The sequence below is a fragment of the Condylura cristata genome, unplaced genomic scaffold (assembly GCF_000260355.1).
Source record: "Condylura cristata isolate star-nosed mole 26May11 unplaced genomic scaffold, ConCri1.0 scaffold00004, whole genome shotgun sequence".
Lineage (NCBI taxonomy): Eukaryota > Metazoa > Chordata > Mammalia > Eulipotyphla > Talpidae > Condylura > Condylura cristata.
Window position 1 is genome coordinate 65846545 of NW_004567105.1, and position 20489 is coordinate 65867033.

Here is a 20489-nt window from a genome sequence, read left to right on the forward strand (position 1 = left end):
CTTCCAAAACAGGTTTTATTTATTTAGTTTTTTGGTTAGTTAGTTTAACTTGTTACACATAGTTTAACTTGTTACACATTCCCTGAGAGATAAGATTCTAAGATTAGCCAATAAGAATGGTTAATAATAAACTCAGTGCTCCGTGAATAGTGCATGTATGTCCGCAAAGCCCAGGCACCGTTACTCGCCTCCCACTCCCTAGCCTGCGTGCCCATCATTGTCATGTGTGCCAGCATAAGGGAGGATTCTGTGCCAGCCTGTCAGCCATTGGGGACCCCACAGCTAGTCATCTACAGCTTGTCAACATTCCCAGCAGAAAGGGCTGTGACACCATTACTTCATACACTCATGAGGAACAGGAGTAGCCAGCGAGAGTAAGATAGCAAGAAAACAATCCCTACAATGGTGCACTATCAATTGAGAAACAGCAAGAAGTAGCTGGAGAATGTCACTTGTTTTTTGCTTTCTGTCTATTGGGAATGGCAGGGTCACATGGGGCTGGCCCAAAGCTGTACCAACATGCAGGGACAATAGCTGCTCTCTGCACCTTTCTCTGAAACACTGGTCAGCATCTGGAGGTACCTAGTGGTCAGACATATGCTAGGTTTGTTGATTCACTTTTTTTTTTTAAGATTTATTTATTTGTGCATACAGAACTGGGGTACAGGCCAGAGGTTCAGGGGCGGAGAGAGGCTTCACCAGAGACAGAGTGGGGAGCAGAACGGGCAGATCGACGAAGTACACTGCTGAGGGGAGCAGCGGGCGGGTCAGGAGAGGTCTGCCGCGCCATGTGGTCACCTCCGGGGCAAGCGGGAATCGAACTCATGCGGAAGTGGCTTTAGCTGCTCAGTGCTGTGCTTTAACCCGCTGCACCACCAGGGAGGGCCTTGTTGATTCACTTTTAAGCCTGTGTTGAGGAGACAGCTTCCTTGGGATGCAAAGACCTTTTGCCTTAGCGCCTGCAGGCCAGGGGTCATGCCCCATGCTGAGTCTTACTGCACTCCTATTTCCTTCCTGGGGAAACCCCTCTGTCCTTCTCTTCCCACCCTTCTCCCCACCCCCTCTCATTCTTAGTAGTCCTTCTGTTTCCTTTTTGACTTGCTTAAGAGAAATTTAATGATACCATCTTGATATCTAAGCTTGTAAAGCTGAAGTGCATTTGTTGGGATACTAGTTAAAACTATGAAAACAGCATAGCCTTTCCTTTGTTCTCTTCCGTACTCGCTCCTGATTCAAGAGACATCTCATTGACTAGTGGAACTGTGCATTGGTGAGGAAACAATGGCTACAGCCAAATGGACCCTTCACAGATGAGTCTTGGATGCCTGGCACGTAGCCAAGATCCTCATAGGTATTCATCCCCAAATAGGTGTTGAAGAAGAGGTTTAGCTTCTGCTGATGTATCAGGTCCCTTATGGTACACCTACCCTGACTTGACCTACAAAATTAACCTGTCTTAATAATTCTCTTCTAGACTTTAGAAATGGGATGTGGCAAGTACGTTGTTGCTTTGTGTGTGTGTGTGTTGGGGTGGGGGAAGGTTAGTTGGTCAGTGCCTTAATCTTTTAGAATCTCCTTATTTTTTATCCAGCACAGGCTGAGTCTGTCCATTTGTTAATCCTTTCTCTCAAATCTCTTCTCATTACAAGACCCTTTGACCTTGCCTGTGCTGTCTAGCATGACTCATACTACTACTACCTGGTTTATGCTTTTATTTATGATATCTTTTAGTTCCAGTTAATTAAAAACAAATGCCAGTAAGGACACAAAATATTATCTAGGAGATGAAAAATTTCTGAAATTATTTTATCCCATGAAACCAATTTATTATCTAAGAAAGATGGCAGTTTCTATCGTTGTATGGCCAGGAACGAGCATTTTGAATGTTCCAAAGGGATCATACAAGCATAACCCGTTATTAAAAGGAAAGCCTATTGCCTTCAGGTACTGGGGTTGCGGGCAAACATGTGATTGTGCTTGAAATACCAACTGCAGCAAATTTCAGGGTGAGTTACAAAATTCTGGATTGTCTTAAGCTCCTGGTTCTTAAACACGCCATCGATGTGTGTGTGTGTTTCTCTGATGTGTGAGTTGTTATCCGCTCAGAGTACTTTATTGAGAAAAGACACTGTTCAAAATTGCAACAGTCAGTTGGCTATATTTTCCTAACTCCTCTGTAGAGGCAGCCTTCTGTAACAGCCGTTTCTAACAAGAACAGGTTGAAAAATGCTAACAATTCCTGAAAATACCAGTTTTTGGAGTATAGCATTATTTTGGGGTATTTCCACTACAAGTCCACCTACCACTTGCTGTTTGGGATACAAGCTGACCTATTAACAAAGGTGTGAAAGCAGTATACTCTGCAGCCCCCGGGAGCAGTGTTTATAGTATTGTTTCAGTGTTTGCCAAAAATTGTTACTAATTTTTAAAATGGGCAGAAGAGCTCAGTAGACAGTTCCTTACAGTAGACTTGCAGATGGCCAGTGGGCACATGAACAAAAGCTCATTGTCAGAAAAATGCAATTCTAAATCACAAGGAGGTACCTTCTCATACCTGTGAAAATGGCCCATATCAGAAAGACCAGAAAAACAAATGATGGTGAGAATGTAGAGAAAAAGGCGGCATCATATACTGTTAGAAAGTAGACAGGTCCAGCCCCTGTGGAAAACAGTATGGAGGCTTCTCACAGTTTTAAAAATAATAGATCTTCTAGAAGATCCAGCAATTCCCATTCCAGCTATCTACCCGAAGAATGCAAAAAACACTAATTTGAAGGCATACATGCACCCCTATATACATTGTAGAACTATTTACAATATTCAAATTATGGAGATAATCTAAGTGCCCAACATCAGATTAAGATGGATTTAGAAGATGTGGTGTATATACAAAATGGAATACTATTCAGCGATCAAAAATGACAGATTCATGCCATTTGCAACAACATGGATGGAACTGGAGGGAATTAGGTGAAATGAGTTAGAAGAAGAGAGACAAACACCTGATGATTTCACTTTGTTTGGAAATAGAGATACAAAACAAAGCAAACCCTGGAAATCTGATAGCATAATTGAGGCTACTAGAGGGCTAGAGTGGGGGATGAAAAAGCAAAGTGTGGCAGGGACCCAGTGGACTATGGTAGGGGATTATTGGTGCTTTGGTGGGGTGCATGTGTGATGACATACATCTGAAGAAGTCTGAACCCTTAGTCCTAAATCTTACACAGTAGAATAAACCAATGTTACTTCAGTGAAATCTAGTTGTATAAAAATATCGCCATCAGCCCTTCAAAGCTATGCTTTTGACTCAACATTTCCTGGTGTGACTTGTAGACTTGTAGAGGCAAAGTGAGTTGATTGGAAAGGAAGATGTATTTGTGAGTTTATGTCCTGTTATTAAGATTCCTTACATTTCCTTTTAGTGTCTTTAGTAACTCTAAAGTCAAACAATTGAACTAGAAAATTCTCTAATACTTCCAAAGTCTGCTAGTGTATGGCTTTAGCTTTGTTCCAGGTTTGCATCAGACCAAGTAACTCTTTCCTCAGCCCACTTTACATTGTTCCTTTATGTGCTTCAAAACTCCAGGTTTAAAAAACTTCTAGCCAGTTCTCACTTAAATTCTTTTCTTGCCTTTACCTAGTACTCTGAGACAGAAACCCTAAATACCAACACCTGTAAACTCCCAGAATTTAAGAAAAGAGATAGATGTAACTTAAAATGTTTTAAGATACATGTTTTTAAATTAAGGTAACAGTGGCTTAGCACACTATATAGATTCAGAAATACTGGATCCCACCTACTTGAGTCTGTTACCACACACACCTGCCACCACATTATTATTGACCTCTAGAAAACTCTCTTGTGATAATTGTATTACTCTTTCCATTTCTTTTCACCATGTATAATATTTTCTTCCTTTGGAATAGGATATATATCTTTGTATTTACAAGCAATTAACTTTAATGGGAAGTCCCATTACATTTAGAGTGTACATTTGCCATGCTGATTCGAGTGCTTCACAAGTCCTTGGCAAATATTTAGCTCCTGGGAGAGCTTAAGTATTTTATTTAAGGTAAAACGGTCTAAACTTCTCATTTACTATGAACATCATTCAAAAGTATGTATATATACTGACCGAAACTTTTGGGGAGAGGTCATTTTTATGTTTTTGAAACAACCATACAACTTTTATATAGCAAATTTTAGGCTTCAGTGAATCTTTATCATTTGCTTAATTGAAGGCAATTTCTAGTCAGTGACATGATAATTTATTGAAGGAGAATCCCACAAGCTATCTGTTTCTCCCCTGCTGTATTCACCCAAGCAGCTTGGAGCGACTGTTCTGTTAATTTCTCTAGGTCATTGTGCATCAGACACTGCATCTGGAGCCTGGGGACACTGTTAAAAAGCCCAGGGCTCAGTATCGGGAATGCAAGGATGAACTAGCAGTTCCGGCGCCTGGGGGTGGGTGCTGGGTAAAGGCAGGCATAGGGTGGGGATGAAAGCACTGCCCAGCCTCGCCCAGGCTCTAGCTTCAGCAAGTGTCCTGTGGCCTGGGTTTTTAAGAGTAAATATTACTTTGCCAAGGTGATGTTATTTTATTTTTATCATGTTGCTTTTGAACAGTGGCAAGGATGCAGGGAGAAGGCTGGAGCTCTTGAATTTCCTTGCCTCCTGCCCCCTGCTTTGGGCCTCTATTTAGCTCAGATAAGTGTGTCGTGGGGCATATTGGCCTGTCTGTCAGTGCTCCAAGCAGACACAAAAAAGGGCCAAGTCCTTCCCCAGGGACCCTGGTCCTGGCAGCTTCCTGTCGCTCTGTTGCCAGGTTCTCCTGCTGGAGCAGCCTCTGCACTGGCCTACTGTGCTTGCCTCAGGCATAGGGCCCTTTGGGAGCCCAGAGGATGGAAGCTTCTTGCTAAAGGCCTAAATAACGTGAAAGGGCAGGACTGGGAACCCGAGTGACACAATTAACCTGCCAGAAAGGCAGCCGCAGCATGCTGCCATAGATGCTGAATGAGGACTGGAATTCTAATGCCAGCCTCTGCATACTGAGTGGCACATGGTACCAGTTGACATCCAAACACTCCCTATGTGCCAGCTGGAAGATATCACCAATAACAACTTGTATCTGCTGCTGCTAGAGGCCTCTACACTGTTATTCAAATTCAAAAATTCTTTTCTCCCATGTCTTTAACCAGAAAGCAGGATGATGGCCTTCAAATGAAAATGACCAAAAGAAGAAGGGCCTTAATTCTAGACCTTAAGGTGAGGGCATTGTGTTTTTGAATATAGTTGGGAAGAGAGTATGCTTCATACTATACTTCCTTAGTGTCTTCAGAGCCTTCCCCCCACTTCTCCCCCCCCACCCCCCCGAAACTGACTGCTTGGCAGAGCCACTGTGAAGCAGCCTCAAGCTGAGAGAACTCTCCTGTGCCAATTAACCCATAAAGCAGATATTGCCACTTTGGACACCCAAGTCCTGGTCTGTCATCTCAGCAAATCCCATGTATATATTTATGAGGTAAATGAGTAAATTTGTTTTAAATCTCTGATCTTTCAGTTTAATCCAGCACATTCTCTTCTTTGCTCTTCAATATTTGCCTCAATAAGTTGTGAGAATATTTCTACAATCATAATGTAACACTTCTCTGGCATTGAAACCATTGGGACCACAATATTCTTATTTTCACCATTTCCTGACTCTTGGGGTCTCCTCTCCCCTGAGGCCTCTGAATCCCTTTGGGGCTCTGGACACAGCTGGACCTTGGGAAGCAGTGGTGTGCCTCTGGGGCCTGGTGTAGACCCCAGTGTAATCCGGGGCCATCAGCTCCCAGATTTGAGTTCCAGTGGGGGAGACGAGTCCCTGCCTCTTTACGTGTGTCTGCCTAGAGGTTGGGGGGGTGAAGCTGAAAGTTGAGGTGCTGTTAGGAGATGGGGGAAGCCCCAGACAGAGGGGCTGGGTGACTCCGAGGTTTGCAACTGGTGGCTGGGCAGACCCTAGGACCACTCACTGAACTCGAAGAGAGAAGACGAGGATGTGCTTTGGGGAAGGAGGTGGGATGACTTCATTTTAGATGTATTGAATTTTGAAGTCCCTGTGAGATGGCTTTAGAAAAATCAGGAATAAGAAAATGAGTCCTCTTCCTTCAAATGTATTTCATTTGAATACTCTGAAGACACCTTTTTTCTTTTCCCTGAGCTCTAGATCTTTAGGAATGTTTCCACACGGACAATGTATGAGAGGAAAGTGACTGCCACTCCATTCTGCCCAGAAGACGGCACCTATGACAGTGTCCTCTGAGGCACACTGCAGAGCGACGTTTTCCCCTGAAGTGCCCTCTACACTCATGTTGACTAGGACATGCTGTGCTTATTTCTGAGGTGCAGTAGGTTTCATGTGTACAAGATCAGCTTTTTATCCCGGCATTGGTTTCTAAACTCCTTGGGATTTACGGTTGTATTTTCACCTGCTGGCTTTTAAATTCTGACACACAGGGAGGGCAGAGGAGGGTGGCCGTGGCTCATGGGGACTTTGGACGGCTAATGGCGTTTCCTACCTGGACTGCTCAGACCCTCGCCAAACTTCCTACTCTGGACATCTGACGTCTGTTAGTGACATTTATGTCTTTAGATATTAAAGTGTAACACTGTTTACAGTCTCACCACTTTGGGAAGGCTGTTCACTTCTCAGTAGTGTTTCCTTGCTGTGCCCTTGGTATTTCAGAGCTGTCCTCCTTAAGCACTGAAGCAATTAGTTTTGAGAAAGCTGATTCTTCAGGGTCCAGTGCTCTCCTGCCTTTCATTTGCTGAAGCTGTACATTTTAATGAAGTTGTTTCATCTATGTTGCCAAACACCAGAATTTTGCTGCTTCAATTCTAATTATCTCTACTGACAAATGCTATGTTTTATTAGAACTCTCAAGTGCTCTGTTTATTAAATGTCCATACACTGTGGTATTAGGCACACAAATTAGGCCAGCTGGTTTATTGATGGGTTATGAAGGAAGGAGTTAAAGATCTTTGTCATAATCTTAAAGTGCGGTAGGATGGTCCTCCATGACTTTGTGAGACTTCATGCCTTCTCCCAGGAGCTCAACTTCCTGTCTCACTCATCAGCTGATTGGAACACCCAGCATCTGAATAATGTGACTATTACTGGTGACTCTAGTGTTTATTTTCATTTCGAGGGTAATACGCTCATTCTCTTCCTGTAGATGTCTGATACCCATCCATGTCTTGTGTCGGGTTGAATACCTTACAGAATAGCCGTGTATATCAGGGGCTCTTAAGAAGTCTGGAAATCCCAGGTTGTGGCCTGGGCTGTGGTGGGCACTTGGAGCATGAAAGCAGACGGAGACAGCATCATCACAGCCCCAAACAGTGATTTTCTGCTTCTTTTCACCTCCCACTTGCTACTCTAAATTACTCTGCAGCACTCCCTGTCTGCAGTGGCGGTAGTTAACCTAGGGCGTGCTGACTAGTTCGTGGACTCTGACCCCCCTCTCCACTGCCTGCTGTGGTCGCAGGCACTGGTGCAGCATGCCTGGAGGCATGATTTCTGCCACCCCACGCCAAATCCCAGCTTCACCGTTGAATTACTCCATGATCCCTGGCAAGTTAGACTAGCTTTGCTTACCTCAGTGTCCTTGTTAGAAAACAGGGAAGAACTGTCATCTCTCCTGCATTTTCATAAGGGTCAAATGAGGTATACAGTTCTTTGGGTACACACTGTGGCAGCTAGTAACACACTAGTCAGGAGCCAAGCACTGCGGTATGTGGGCTCAGGCCCATGTGGCTGCTCTGCCCTGCCCCCAGAGTCCACGGAGAAGCTGCCTGTGCAGAGGCCCTGCACCATTTCCTGCTCTCTTACAGCTGCTTTCCTTGCATGAACAACTTGCTTTTTCTAAGGAGATTTGGAGATTGGCATTCTGTCATGGTGCTTCTACCCTGAACTCGGGAATACATTTTTTTTTTTTTTTTTTTTTGCGGGGGAATGGAGAGACTTTCCTGGAATAGCATCTGATGAAGACAGTTTCAAGCAGAATCCTACCTCCCTTTCAACTCTGGCCTCTGGTGTTTGAGTCACATTTGTTATTCCCTTTTGTCTTTACCACAGCATTTCAGATGCCGTGGAAAGCTCCCTGGCCCCGCATCTTTTCCCTAGTGTTTTCTCCCGTCACATAATCCTCTACTCTGACTTTAAGGAGTAAATGCGATGTTTTTCAGTGCATAATTTATCCCCTGCAGGCTAATATGGTTGTGAACAGCAAGAACAAATCTTATTAAAGTTGCTAAGAGAAATGAAATAACTCATTCTGATAGAACTTAATAGAAGTGCACTTAATTCATATTTACACCTTCTCATCTGCTCTTTGCATGTATTTAGCATTCCTTCCAGGGGAAATTATGATCGCGGCCACAGCAGTGCTGTCTCCGTCCCTCCAGAGAACTATATCAGCATCTTGAGCAGGATAATTACTCCGAGCGGCGTCCCGCGCGCCCCCATGCCGGCGCACCTGCAGCAGGGAAGAGGACACAAGTCCGATCCTGACATGTCGTTTTTATAAAGCCCATACTCTGAATAGCTTGAAAAGCAATAACAAATTGGACTTTGGGTGGGGAACCTTCTCAGTGAGTCACATCCGAAGCTAATGTTACAATGCTATATTACTTCTGTTAAACAAACAAACAAACAAACAAACAAACAAAACCCTCAGAAGTGTTTTTACTAGTGGCTCGACCTGAAAAGGAACCATTTTTCTATTGTGGTTGTCAGGTGGGTTGTTGCTCTCAAATGTTTTGTCAACATTAAATGTTTTGTCCTGAGTACCCTTAGTTACAAGTTTGCTGGAGGGAGGCTGTTGATAATCAGAGTTTGCCTTCGCTTTCTTTATCTATGTAGGTGGGATGGTGGGTCTGGCAGAGGCCTTCATCTCTTGGACCACTAGGTTCAGGGTCTTGTGTTGTTGAGGGTCTGATCCTGGTGAGGGTCTGATCTCCAGTGTTCTGGAGTTATTATGGAGGTTTGAAAAGTAGCTTTTTTATTAAAGAAAATGATGATAGCAATAGGCGATACCCCATGGGTACAAGGAAAAGACTGAAGGATAAACTTCACAGGACAAAAATAATGTCATGAGCATCATAGAAAAGGTGCATTAATCATAAAAATGTGTATATTGAACGGACAATGGATTTATCTTCAGTAAGACCATCCTGCATTTCCTGACAGACTGGTCATTGATCAAGGAGTGGAATGTGTTATTTTACCAAATGGGACCCGAAAAAAAAAAAAGATTTATTAACTTCTCTTTTGCTTAGAAGAGTAGGTTTCCTATGTATCGTTAGTTACTTTATCATGAGTAACATGTCGTGTCATCTTGGTGCTTATTAATCACCCCTTCCTTCAAGCCAACTATAAGAATAATTAGATGAAATTGGTGGCAGACCATCGCTCCCACATTCATCTTCTTAAGCTGGTGTCAGAATCATTCGCATACTAACATATCCCTCTCTAGAAATATTGTATGAAATGCAAACCCCATTCTTGTAGCAAGCACAGACATAGATGGGAAGACTGGTGAAATCAAGTGGTTCTCCTCAGCAGCAGGCACACATCCGTTGACAGTAGCTTCTGAGCCAGCTGTAGCACTGGCATTTCTGTAAACTTTGGATATGATTCGTCAATTGGTGGGGGAAGTGGGGGGCTCCTGGCCATCCTGCTAGATGTCCTCATGCTCTGAGAACAAGGCTGCTGTAGCCTCTGCTGTCTGGACCATTACAGGTCATAGGGGAAGAGGGAACAATGGGATAATGGGAGCCCTCACTGGCCCTTAAAAACCTCTGCCCAAATTGGCAGTTTAATTGGCCAAAGCTAGTCTCATGATGGTCTCCAATTACCAGGAGGCAGGGAAGAGTCATCCTGTGTATACCGGGGGTGCAGATAGTGGGAAATTGATGTACATTCATGTTGACTAACTCTCGGCCTTCTGGAAATCAGCAATAACAGAGTTCTGATGAGTCTGGTTGACAGGCAAGAGGGAATATACAGCGTAAGTAGTAATATAAATAGAGTCAGATAAGGTTTGTGAAAGTAAGAGAATGCTATATATGCTCTGTTCAATTTGTTTGAAAATTAGGACATCATAGGTGATTTTCTAGGGAAATGGAGATGACCACAATTGGGTCAAAGTTAGATCCCTGAGTAGCAAATGTTCTTCAAAAAAGATTCAAAGAATCTTCAAAGAAAAAAATATACCAAGCCCTGTTGTTTTTAATTAGTGAGTTCTACCAAACCCTCTAGAAACAGAGATAGGCACAGTAAATATTTATGGGTTAAAATGGATGAACATGGCTGTCATGAAGTTGATATTTAAGGTAAATGTGGATGTCACTCATAGGTGAATAATTGTTGCAGCAATCCTCCAACAATGAGCTAACAGAACCTAGTAATGATAACTGTTTCTTCTTCAAATCTGCTCTGTCACTCTCTAAAGGAAGCAGGCCTACTTGTCTTGTTTAAAGTTGCAGCCTGCAGCCTTCCAAACCACTCTCTCCTGCCTTCTCCCACAGCATGTCACCTCTAACAGATCATATAATTATTTATCATCTCTATTGTTTATTCTCTTCCTCTGCCACAAGGTAAACTCCACAAGGGCAAGGACATTCGTTGTTTTGTTCCCTGACAGAAGCCAAGTAGCTAGGACAGCTGGTATTTAGGAAATAATTTGTTGCAGAAATGAATTAATTCTAAATGCAGGATGGGATCCTAGAATTCATCATGGAACAGAAAGAGACATTAGTGGAAATTAGAAATTTGAATAAAGTTAGTAGTTCAGCTATTGGTATTATGTAGAGCTAATTGGAAGTGATAAATGAGCCTAGGTGTTAAGTGAGATTTTTAACATGGAGTAAAGTTGGATGAGAGTATATGAAAACTATATTTTCTTGCAAACATACCTATAGATCTTGTTATTTTAAAAGAAAATTTTATTACAAATCATTTTATCTAAAGAATAATATGCTCCAGGATTTGAGAAGTAAAATGAAATTTCTGCTAACATGACACTTAATGAGTCCCATCCTGACCATACAACTGAATTCTTAATCTTTTTTTTTCAATCATAGCTCTTTCTATCTTCTAAGGCATTATACCGTTTTCTCATTCCTTGTTGTTTGTTCTCCTTGTGTCTGTTTATTTGTATTCAAGGACAGAGAACCTTGTTTTCTGTAATATACTTCAAGTGCCCAGAACAGTGGCTGGCACATAACTATTCATTAATTTTGAGTTGAGTGGATTAGTAAGTATGATGCAGGTTATGTTAAAAAAAAAAAAACCTATAGATTTGTGTGTATGTGAAAATGATTAAGAAAATTTGGATGGAGCCAGCTAAATGGATCTGTCTGTTACTGTTTAGGATGGACTAGTTATTGACTCAGTGGCCAAAGGGCAAGACCAGGACCAGTATTCGGTGAGCGAGGTCACATGCACAGAAATGAGAGCGGAGCCTCTTTTCTTTGGGAACTTGTGCACTTGCCTAGCCTAGTCCCAGAGTTTCAAGACTTTTTCTTTGTTTTTATATAATGTGAAATTTTACCATTTTAATTTAGTCTTCTAAAAATTCAGAGGAATGAAAAAGGGAACAAACCTAAAGCAAGTTATTATTAAGATCCCTTAACAGTTACTAGGAAATTATCTTGTTTTTCTTTAAATTCAATGAGAATTAAGCATTTTCCATTCTCTCTGGGGCCAGAGTTACCCCTGATTTATGATATCAAGTATTGGGGAAAGCAAAAATCACACTTTTAGGTCCCAAGTGTAATTTATTACACTGAAGCAGAGATGCAGAAAGTCATACCTAAAATAAACATCTTTGTACAAATCTGTACATAGGAAAGTACAAAGTAGGAAAACTTGTTTGCTCTTGAAACTGGAAACATTAAGTAGGTTTTTCATTTTTTGTTGTGAACTCTGCATCACTTTCAAGTGTGGTCTCTGGGGAGTGCTTCATCAAATTGCAAAAAGATAGTCCTTTTGTCATTTGCAAAGAGTGAAGGCATGGGGGTCATTTGATCATTTGTCTTTATTATGATGTAACTGTATCTCCATATAATTATGGTGGAAATTGTCATCTATTCCAGGAACATCGGGAGAACATTCTGGGCAACACCATGCAAAGTGTGATTGCATTGCTCAATAATCTGGTTGCCTGCAAAGATTCGAATATGAAGCTACTTTATGAACAAGGTAAATGACTTTTAGAATTAAATCTTTGATTCCATTGAGTTTTGCCTTTTTGTAAATCTTCCCATCTCATACAGTAAAGAGTCAAGAAGTACTAGTTAAAGTTGATCAATTGAAATAGAAGTCTAAGGATTCATAAATAATATTACCAGCAAAAATCGAAGTGTGTTTAGATCATGATAGTTAATTCATTCTCTTTCATGGCACAAAATCAATAGCCACTGCTTAAAGGTGATAAACAAGAAGTAGACGTTTAAGCATGGTGTTTAGACTTATCTCTGCCAATCAAAATAAAAACAAACATGGTCAAGCATCTTGGAAAATGAGATTAGGTTCATGGTGACTTTAGATTTTAAACAAAATTAAGAGCGATACAGAGATTTTTCCATATAACCTCTGCCATACACACACACCCTTTACCCCCCTCATTGTCAACATCACTCATAAAATGGACGTTTATAACCAAAGGGGGACCAAAGGCTACACAGTTCACTGCAGGGTAAACTAAGGCCTGCTTCCTTCATTCTTGGTGTTAAGCATTCTGTGGGTCTAGACAAATGCATAGCGACTTCCATCCATCATAATAGTACTATACAGAGTATTTTCACCACCTTAAAATTCTGTCATTTTGCCCCTGCCCTGCACATCCCACACCTGCTCCTGAGAACTGCTGACATTTGACTGTCTTCCTGATTTTGCCCTTCCCAGAACGTCTTACAGCTGGAATCGTGTGGTATGTTGCCTTCTCACTTAATAATACACTGAGTGGGCCAGTTTGCCCATTCCTTTACTGGAGTACACCTTGGCTATTTCCCAGTTTTGGAAGCTGACTAAATCCATTATGAACATCTAAGTTTCCATTGTAAAGATCTAGGTTTGTGTGGACATAAACATTTGAACTCTTCTGAGTAAATACTAAGGCATTTGATTGCTATTCTTGCTGATCATTTAGTTATGTAAGAAATCATTTAGTTAAATAATAACCAGACTGTCTTCCAAAGTGGCTGTATCAATTTGCAATCCCACCAGGCATATATGAGAGTTTCTGTTGCTCAACACCCTCACCAGCATTTGTTGTTGTTAGTGTTTGAATTTTGTTAATTCTAGTGGATATGAGGTGGTATCTAATTATTTTAATTTGCATCTCCCCATGACACGTGACATGCATGATTTTCTCATTGTTTGTCTGCCATCTGTATATCTTCTATGTTGACTGTCTCTCAAGGTTTTTTGCCGTTTCTTAAATGGACTCTTAAAATGGGTTTTTGTTTTCTTAGAATTGAGTTTTAAGAGTTCTTTGTATATTTGGATATTTTATCAAATATGTGTTTTTGTAAATATTTTCTTCTAGTCCATGGCTTGTCTTCTAACTCTCCCTTTGCAGAAAATAAGTGTTAACTTTTAGTGAAGTCCAGATTATTCTTTCATGGATTCTGTTATATCTAAAAAGGTATCACCATACCCAGAGTCATCTGGGTTTTCTTCTATGTTATCTTCTAGGAGCTTATACACTTTGTATCTTACAATTAGGCCATGATTCATTTTGAATTAACTTTTGTGAAGGTATAAGTTCTGTTACTGAATTTCTTTTTTTCTTTTTTCTCGCATTACTGGTATTTAGTTATATCACCACTTACCAAAGAGATTATTTTTGCTCTCTGTATTGCCTTTGTTCCTTTTGTCAAGTTGACTATATTTATGTGAGTCTAGTTCTGGGTTTTTAATTCCGTCCATTCATCTGTCTATTCTTTTTCCAATACCACACTTTAGAAAAAAATAATAGTTTATTTTTACATCATTTTGTGCCTTTTCCCATCTCAGTTGTAATCCCCAAATACCATACTTTTGATAGTAAATCTTGAAGATAACATTTTGAATTTTGTCTCTCTCCTTCAAATTTTGGTTGCTGTTCTGGTTCTTCCTTTCCATGCAAACTTTGAAATTAGTTTGTCAATATTTGTGAAATAATTTGCTGAAATTTTAGGCTTCCATTGAAATCTATAGATTAAAAGTATAACTTGTTAAGTCATTTGTATGCTCTACCTTTATATTAAAAATAAAATCTTTCATTTGAATTAGTCATAAAAATAAGAACTTGGGTAAAAATCAGGCACAATAAAATAAACCACTATTCTGAAGTCTAGCCCCCGGCCCCAACTTTCCCAACTTTTTAGAGTTCTCTTTGTATGTGGTCATTATTCTTGACTGTTTTTCTTACTCCAAGAAGTATTTATTATTGCATTCCCAGCAATAATAAATACTTCTGACAGTTGAGAGGCTTTACTACATAGAGGTCATCATTTATTTTTTGCTTTTTTTTTTTTTTTTTTTGAGATACAATTGACATACAGCATAGTGCCAAGCTTAAGGTTTAGAGCACAGTAAGTGCTCTAAAGTTTAGTTAATATTTATCTTATATGGATAACAAAAAAAGATAAATATTGCTTAAGACCTCTTAGGGCCTGTTTTGTTAACAATTTTCAAATGTATCATTCAGCAGGGCTAACTATATTCACCTGTTATAACTTACATCCTTAGTACTTTATTTTATAGTTGCAAGTTTGTAACTTTTGACCACTTTCATCTAATCTTCTCTTCTCTACCTCCAAATCTGCAGCTATTATTCTTTTAAATTGTAGTATCCTATGGATTATGTTATAGATATGGCATAATTAACCAATACCCTAGTGGATAGGACTTATCTCCGGTCTTTTGCTATTGCAGGCAATTTTGCATTGAATACCCTATGCACTGTTTACATGGAGCAAGATTCATAGGATAAATTCCTAGGACTAGAATGGCTGGACCAAAGGGTCCAAATGCATTTGTAAAATTCATAGTGATGCACCAGTTCATACTTTTAGCAAGGCACATGAGACTTTGCTTTCAGATGATTGTTACATTTTCCTATTTGTTTAAGGCTGTATTTGTTCTTTCACGGTCTTCTTTATATAGTGTAAGGGCATTTCTTGGTGTTCATCTCAGGTGTTTCAGTTCTTTTGCTTGCTTTCAGAAATAAGGAATTTTCTCCCAATATAGCTTTCAGTTATTTTTTTAGTATGTGTTTGAAAGTTTTTTCTTTTTATTAAATTTTTTTTTTTTGGTAATAAGTTTATAAGTGGTTCTTAGTTTTTCACTTATTATTAACTATTGCCAGTAGTGGTTTTTTTTCTTCAAATTTTTTATGATTTCCTTTCTGCCTTTGGTTTCATTACAAGATTCAAAGAGAATGTGATGAGATAGAGGTCATTTGGTATTGCCTCAGAATTATTTTTCTGGCTAAGCAAGTACCCATCTATTTTAATTTTACTTTATAAAGTCATTTGTCAGATGCTTTCTGGTATCTATGAAAATGGCCAAGTGATTTTTCCTTAAATCTATTTATGTAATTTATTATATTTAATTACCTAATATTAATTCATTCTGGTGGTTGAGTATGTAACTACACTTAATTATATTATCTAATTATACTAATTAAGTTTTTGCTAATATCTTACTCAGGATTTTCTTATGCCATTCAGAGTGTGATTATTTTCCTGTAGTTTTGGTTCTTATTTTTGATGGAGGGAACACATTATTTGCTAGATTTTGGTGTTAATGCTAGATTGTTTCTTTTAAAAAAGGTTAATTTTCTTTCTCTAAATCTGAAACAATTAGGGTATCATTGACATCTCCTCCTCCTAGCTAGAAGTTTGGTAAATTCCCTTTGAAGCTACCACGTGGTAGCATACATTCATACTCCTTGTAAACCAATGCTAGTTCAAAAAAAAAAAAAAAAAGGCTGTTTCAAAGGATACTCATCTGTTGAATTTACTAGTAAATCCAGCTAATTAAAATCAGCTGTCATGAATACCCACAAAGAATTATAGGGATGTTTAAAGAATTAAAAATGACGGTGTAAAAGTGATGCCTCATCAAACAAATAGAGTGTATATGAATGAAGCAAAAATTTAAAAGAACCCAATGGAAATTCTGGAGTTGAAGCTTACACTAACTGAAATGAAAACTTCACTGGAGGGTTTGAAGTAGCTGAAATAAAGAATCAGCTAATTTGCAGATAGGTCATTGCTATTGGAAAACTGCATGTAGGTTACTTAGATGAAATTTTAGAAAGACAAACCATTGGAAGCATCTGAATTATTCTTTTTCTGTAAAAAAAAATTGTTCTTTTTCTGGCTCATATATTTAGCTGAGCAGTTTTCTCAGCCTGATTTCCATAGACGTTTGGGGAGTACTAAAACCTTGTTTATTATGAAAAAGAATTATACATGTTATACCTAAGTTGGTGGTGTGGTTGCCATTATGAGTCTAGCAAAAACTTTGCTAGTTTCCTGTAAATCTTACTGATGCCCATTCCATTAAAAACCCACCCATGAATCAGTTTAAGACATTCTTCTCTTCAATTTGGGATGTCATTCACATTCTTTGTAGTCCTGTTAGCTACCTGACAGTGGTGGGGAATCATATGCCTGAAACTGAGATCATAGAGTCTGCAGCTCCTGGTCCATGAAAGCATAGGGTTATATGCCTAGGCGGGATAAAGGACAAATTTCTAGGAAGCAGGAGCTTAGGGCATTGAGGAGATAGGCATGAAAGGATCACATATACGGTGATGTTGGTGGCTACTGTGTGGTTGTTGTATTGTGGTTAGCGTAAGAGCATCATAAGAAGCACATGAGGGTTTACCATGTAGCTTAAGTGTCGGGTGAGCTTATTTTCATAGGGACCATTTACATTCATAATCTTATAGTCCATTCCCATCTCCCCAAATCTATAAGCTTCATTTCTTGTAGTACATGATCCTATGCCAGATTCAGGTGAAGTGAAATGGGCATCACAAAAATGATTTTGACAAGAGTAGTATTAGGGTGACACTGATTTTTTTCTTTCTCTTTCTGGCTTATCTCACTAAGCATGATCTTTTCCAGCTCCATCCAAGTTGCTGCAAAAGACATGTGTTTCTCTTTTTTGGTTGCTGAGTAATATTCCATTGTATATATGTACCACATCTTTCTAATCCAGCACAAAAATGATTTTGACAAGAGTAGTATCAGGGTGACACTGAGCTCAGGAAACAGGGAGAGTGATTTAGTGGCCTGTGGGTGAGGATAATTGGTGGAAAGTAAGCAAATGATATAAACTGTTGATCTAAGATTCAGTGAACTTAGAGCCAAGTGATTCCTTGCTTTTGCAAATGAGTGTTTGTTGGAATGGCCACAAAGAGCCTGCTGAAGGAGACAAGGAAGTTTAGTCTCATAAATAAAAATAAGAGATTGACTTCAGATAGAGCAGGAGGGTAAAGGGTACATAGATGAGAACTTGACATTTTGAGCAATTTTGCTGATAACCCTAAGCTCCCAGTGTCACAGTGAAAGGAATCCCGAGACTGGGGCAGGGTAGGATGTGACCTCTGAAAGCAGATGTGTGAATCCCCTTAGGTTACAATGTTGGAGGTTGGGGATGCCCTTGAGTCCTTAGATTCTGAGGCAGTGGAGACAGTGAGCATGATGAGTTGGGATGGTTGCTGTGGCGTGGTGTGGTACACTAGGAAGGGTAAATGAGTTTCCAGGAGTAGCAGGTGGGAACTCCTTCCTGGGCCCTACTGGTGGACACTAGAGAAAAAGGAGGGGGAGCCCCTGTGACCTTCAGAGTGGCCTGACTCTAGTCTGCACAGCTATCATTCCCTGCTGCTTTCTAAAACTCCTTGGATACTAAGTGTGTAGGCTGCTTTTTGCAAAGATGGGTGAAGGTCTGATGGGTACTTTCAAACCCAGAATGTGTTAAGATTCAGTGGAACATGGCCACTTGACAGCCTGCCACTATATGGGCTTTAAAGTTTGTGGTTCGGTTAAATGATGTCCTATTAATTTTTCTTTTGGCTCAATTCTGGCCCAGTCATTATTTTATATCTTTTATTTCATAGAGAACTAAATTCCGTACTGTAAATGTTTAAAGTTATGGCTAACATTGATACTTTAAAAAAGTCACCTTAATTTATTTATTTTACAGTAACAGCCAATTGCTTTTTTTTTTGAGTTCTTTTTTATATATTTAAAATTTTTTTTACATCATTCTTCCTTTTGTGTATTTTTTTTTAATCTCAGTAAGAATCACCCTAATTTAAATGAACTATAATTTGGATGAAGTAGAGTGCCTGTTCCTTTTTTTTTTTTTTTTAGATTTACTTATTTATGCATTCAGAACTGGGGTATAGGCTCCAGGTGCAGGAGTAGTGAGAGGAGTTACCAGAGACAGAGTGGGAAGCAGAACAGGCAGATCAATGAAGTACACTGCTGAGGGGAGCAGTGGGAGGAGGGTCAGGAGAGGTCTTTTGCCTCCGGAATGGGAATCGAACTCGCACCGAGGCTGCTGCAGCCAGCAGTGCTGCATCCTTACCTGCTGCACCACCAGGGAGAGCCCTACTGTTCCCTGTCTTTAAGTGCTTCCCCGCAGCACTATTTTAGGCTGGACTCAAGCTGACTTCTGTCCTGAGGCCCATGCTAACATAGAGGGAGCGGTAGGTTGAATGGCAAGGTGCACACATTGTTTTTGTCCCTTCACATCGATGGAATCAGCCCGTCCCCAGGGTTCTTACCTCATGTCCTGCAGTTTTGTTGCTGCACGAGCCTGTTGAACTTTGCAGAATGGGCAGGAGTGCCCCAGAAGTAAATCCAGGGGCCTCAGGAGAGCCTTTGCTTTCAACTGTGCCCTGAGGTCATAGAGCATAGGGCACAGCATGGGCACGGAGGGGTCTTCTTTGAAAGATGAGAAGAGCCAGTCTCCTGTTGGGAAGAACTAAGCCAGTGAATTTCTCTCACATTTCCCTGTTTATGCAGATCTAAAGGCAATAATTAGAAAATGATAATCTCAAAGAATGCTTGCTGTAAGTGATAGACCATGTGACTTAATGGAATTGGCGGCTTTGTTTTGTTTTGTTTTTCTTAGTGGGTCGTAAGATAATGGGTGTTCAGATTTGACAAAGTGGGGAGGAAACTATGTAAGGATCCTGGCGGACTGAAGGACACAGTCTGAGAAGCAGAGACCTTGACGTCACCGCTGCACAGCTGTAGATGTAACTCAGGTGTCCTGCTTAAACACTTTCATTTTTTAAATTACACTACTAGGGGAGGAATTATAGAATAAAGTGAGAGCTTTTGTTTATGTTTGAAAAATATCAGCGTTATTAACATTTTAAAAGTGGCTGCTGGCTCTTCTTGGTGCAATGACCTTTTGATAATGGATATTAATTCCAGCTTCAGTTTTACCAGCTGAGCTGTCAGAAAAAAATGGATTTGCATGACACACTGCAGCAGCTCCAAACAGCAGCACCTCCAAACAAGCATTTAAAGGAATTGTATCTGTTCCTGTGGCTAATGGTCAGAAAACAAAATGGTCATTTCTTACTGTGTCTGTTACAAAACACAGCCACACTCATTCATTCATGCATTGTCTACAGCTGATTTTGTGCTACAGGAGTAGAGTTGGGAAGTTGCAACAGAGGTTGTGTCCCACAAAGCGTAAAATAACATCTGGCCTTTCACAACAGTTTATTGACCCTGATTGTACCAGTGCAGAAGTCTTATGAAGTTCTGTTCTAAACTTTCGGGTAGCTGCAGACTGAAGATGGCCATATATTCTTCCCAGTTCTTGCCATCAAAAGGTAAAGCCAATTTTCCACCCTCAAGGCAGACTGGCAGTGTGGCTGTGTTTGCTGTCCTCCCCCCCCCCCCTTCACCTTCTACCAAACTATCTGTGCCCAAACCCCACCTACCTCCCTCCCCAACCCCTCCAATACACATTTATTTACAAAAACGGGTAGTTTGTTAACCTAATCATGTGGTCTTTCAGCAAATAATGAACAACAAAGTAAATGGACAAAGATTTAATTTGTGGTAGAGCATTAGATATAACCTGATGAGAAATACTGAGGGAGAAGAGAAAAGGAGATGAAGTGTCTGGCTGGATGTGGGGTTGAAACCCTGTTGTGGGGAGTCAGGGAAGGTATCCCTGTCAAGAGGCTTGCTTAAGTAAAAGCTTGAAGGCAGTGAAGAAACAAGCCATGCAGATGCGTGGCGGGCAGAGAGAAGAGCAAGCGCAAGATCAAGGTGAGCGTATGCGTGGCTTGTCATGTCATGTCAGGACAGGGGAGCCAGTGTGGCTGCGCAGAGCAATGTGGGGAGGAGCAGGAGGAAGGGCTGGCGAACATGGCCGGTGCAGAGTGCACAGGGTCCATGTTTGACAAAAGCT

General features: G+C 40.4%; 1 protein-coding gene across 1 annotated transcript in view; it reads left to right on the forward strand.

Moving 5' to 3' along the window:
• The window catches only part of ULK4 (unc-51 like kinase 4), a 350684-nt gene that overhangs the window by 173682 nt on the left and 156513 nt on the right, over nt 1–20489 (forward strand). Inside the window, exon 32 of the mRNA XM_012735176.1 lies at nt 12140–12245. Coding sequence (XP_012590630.1) covers nt 12140–12245 — 106 coding nt within the window. The remainder of the gene's footprint in view (nt 1–12139; nt 12246–20489) is intronic.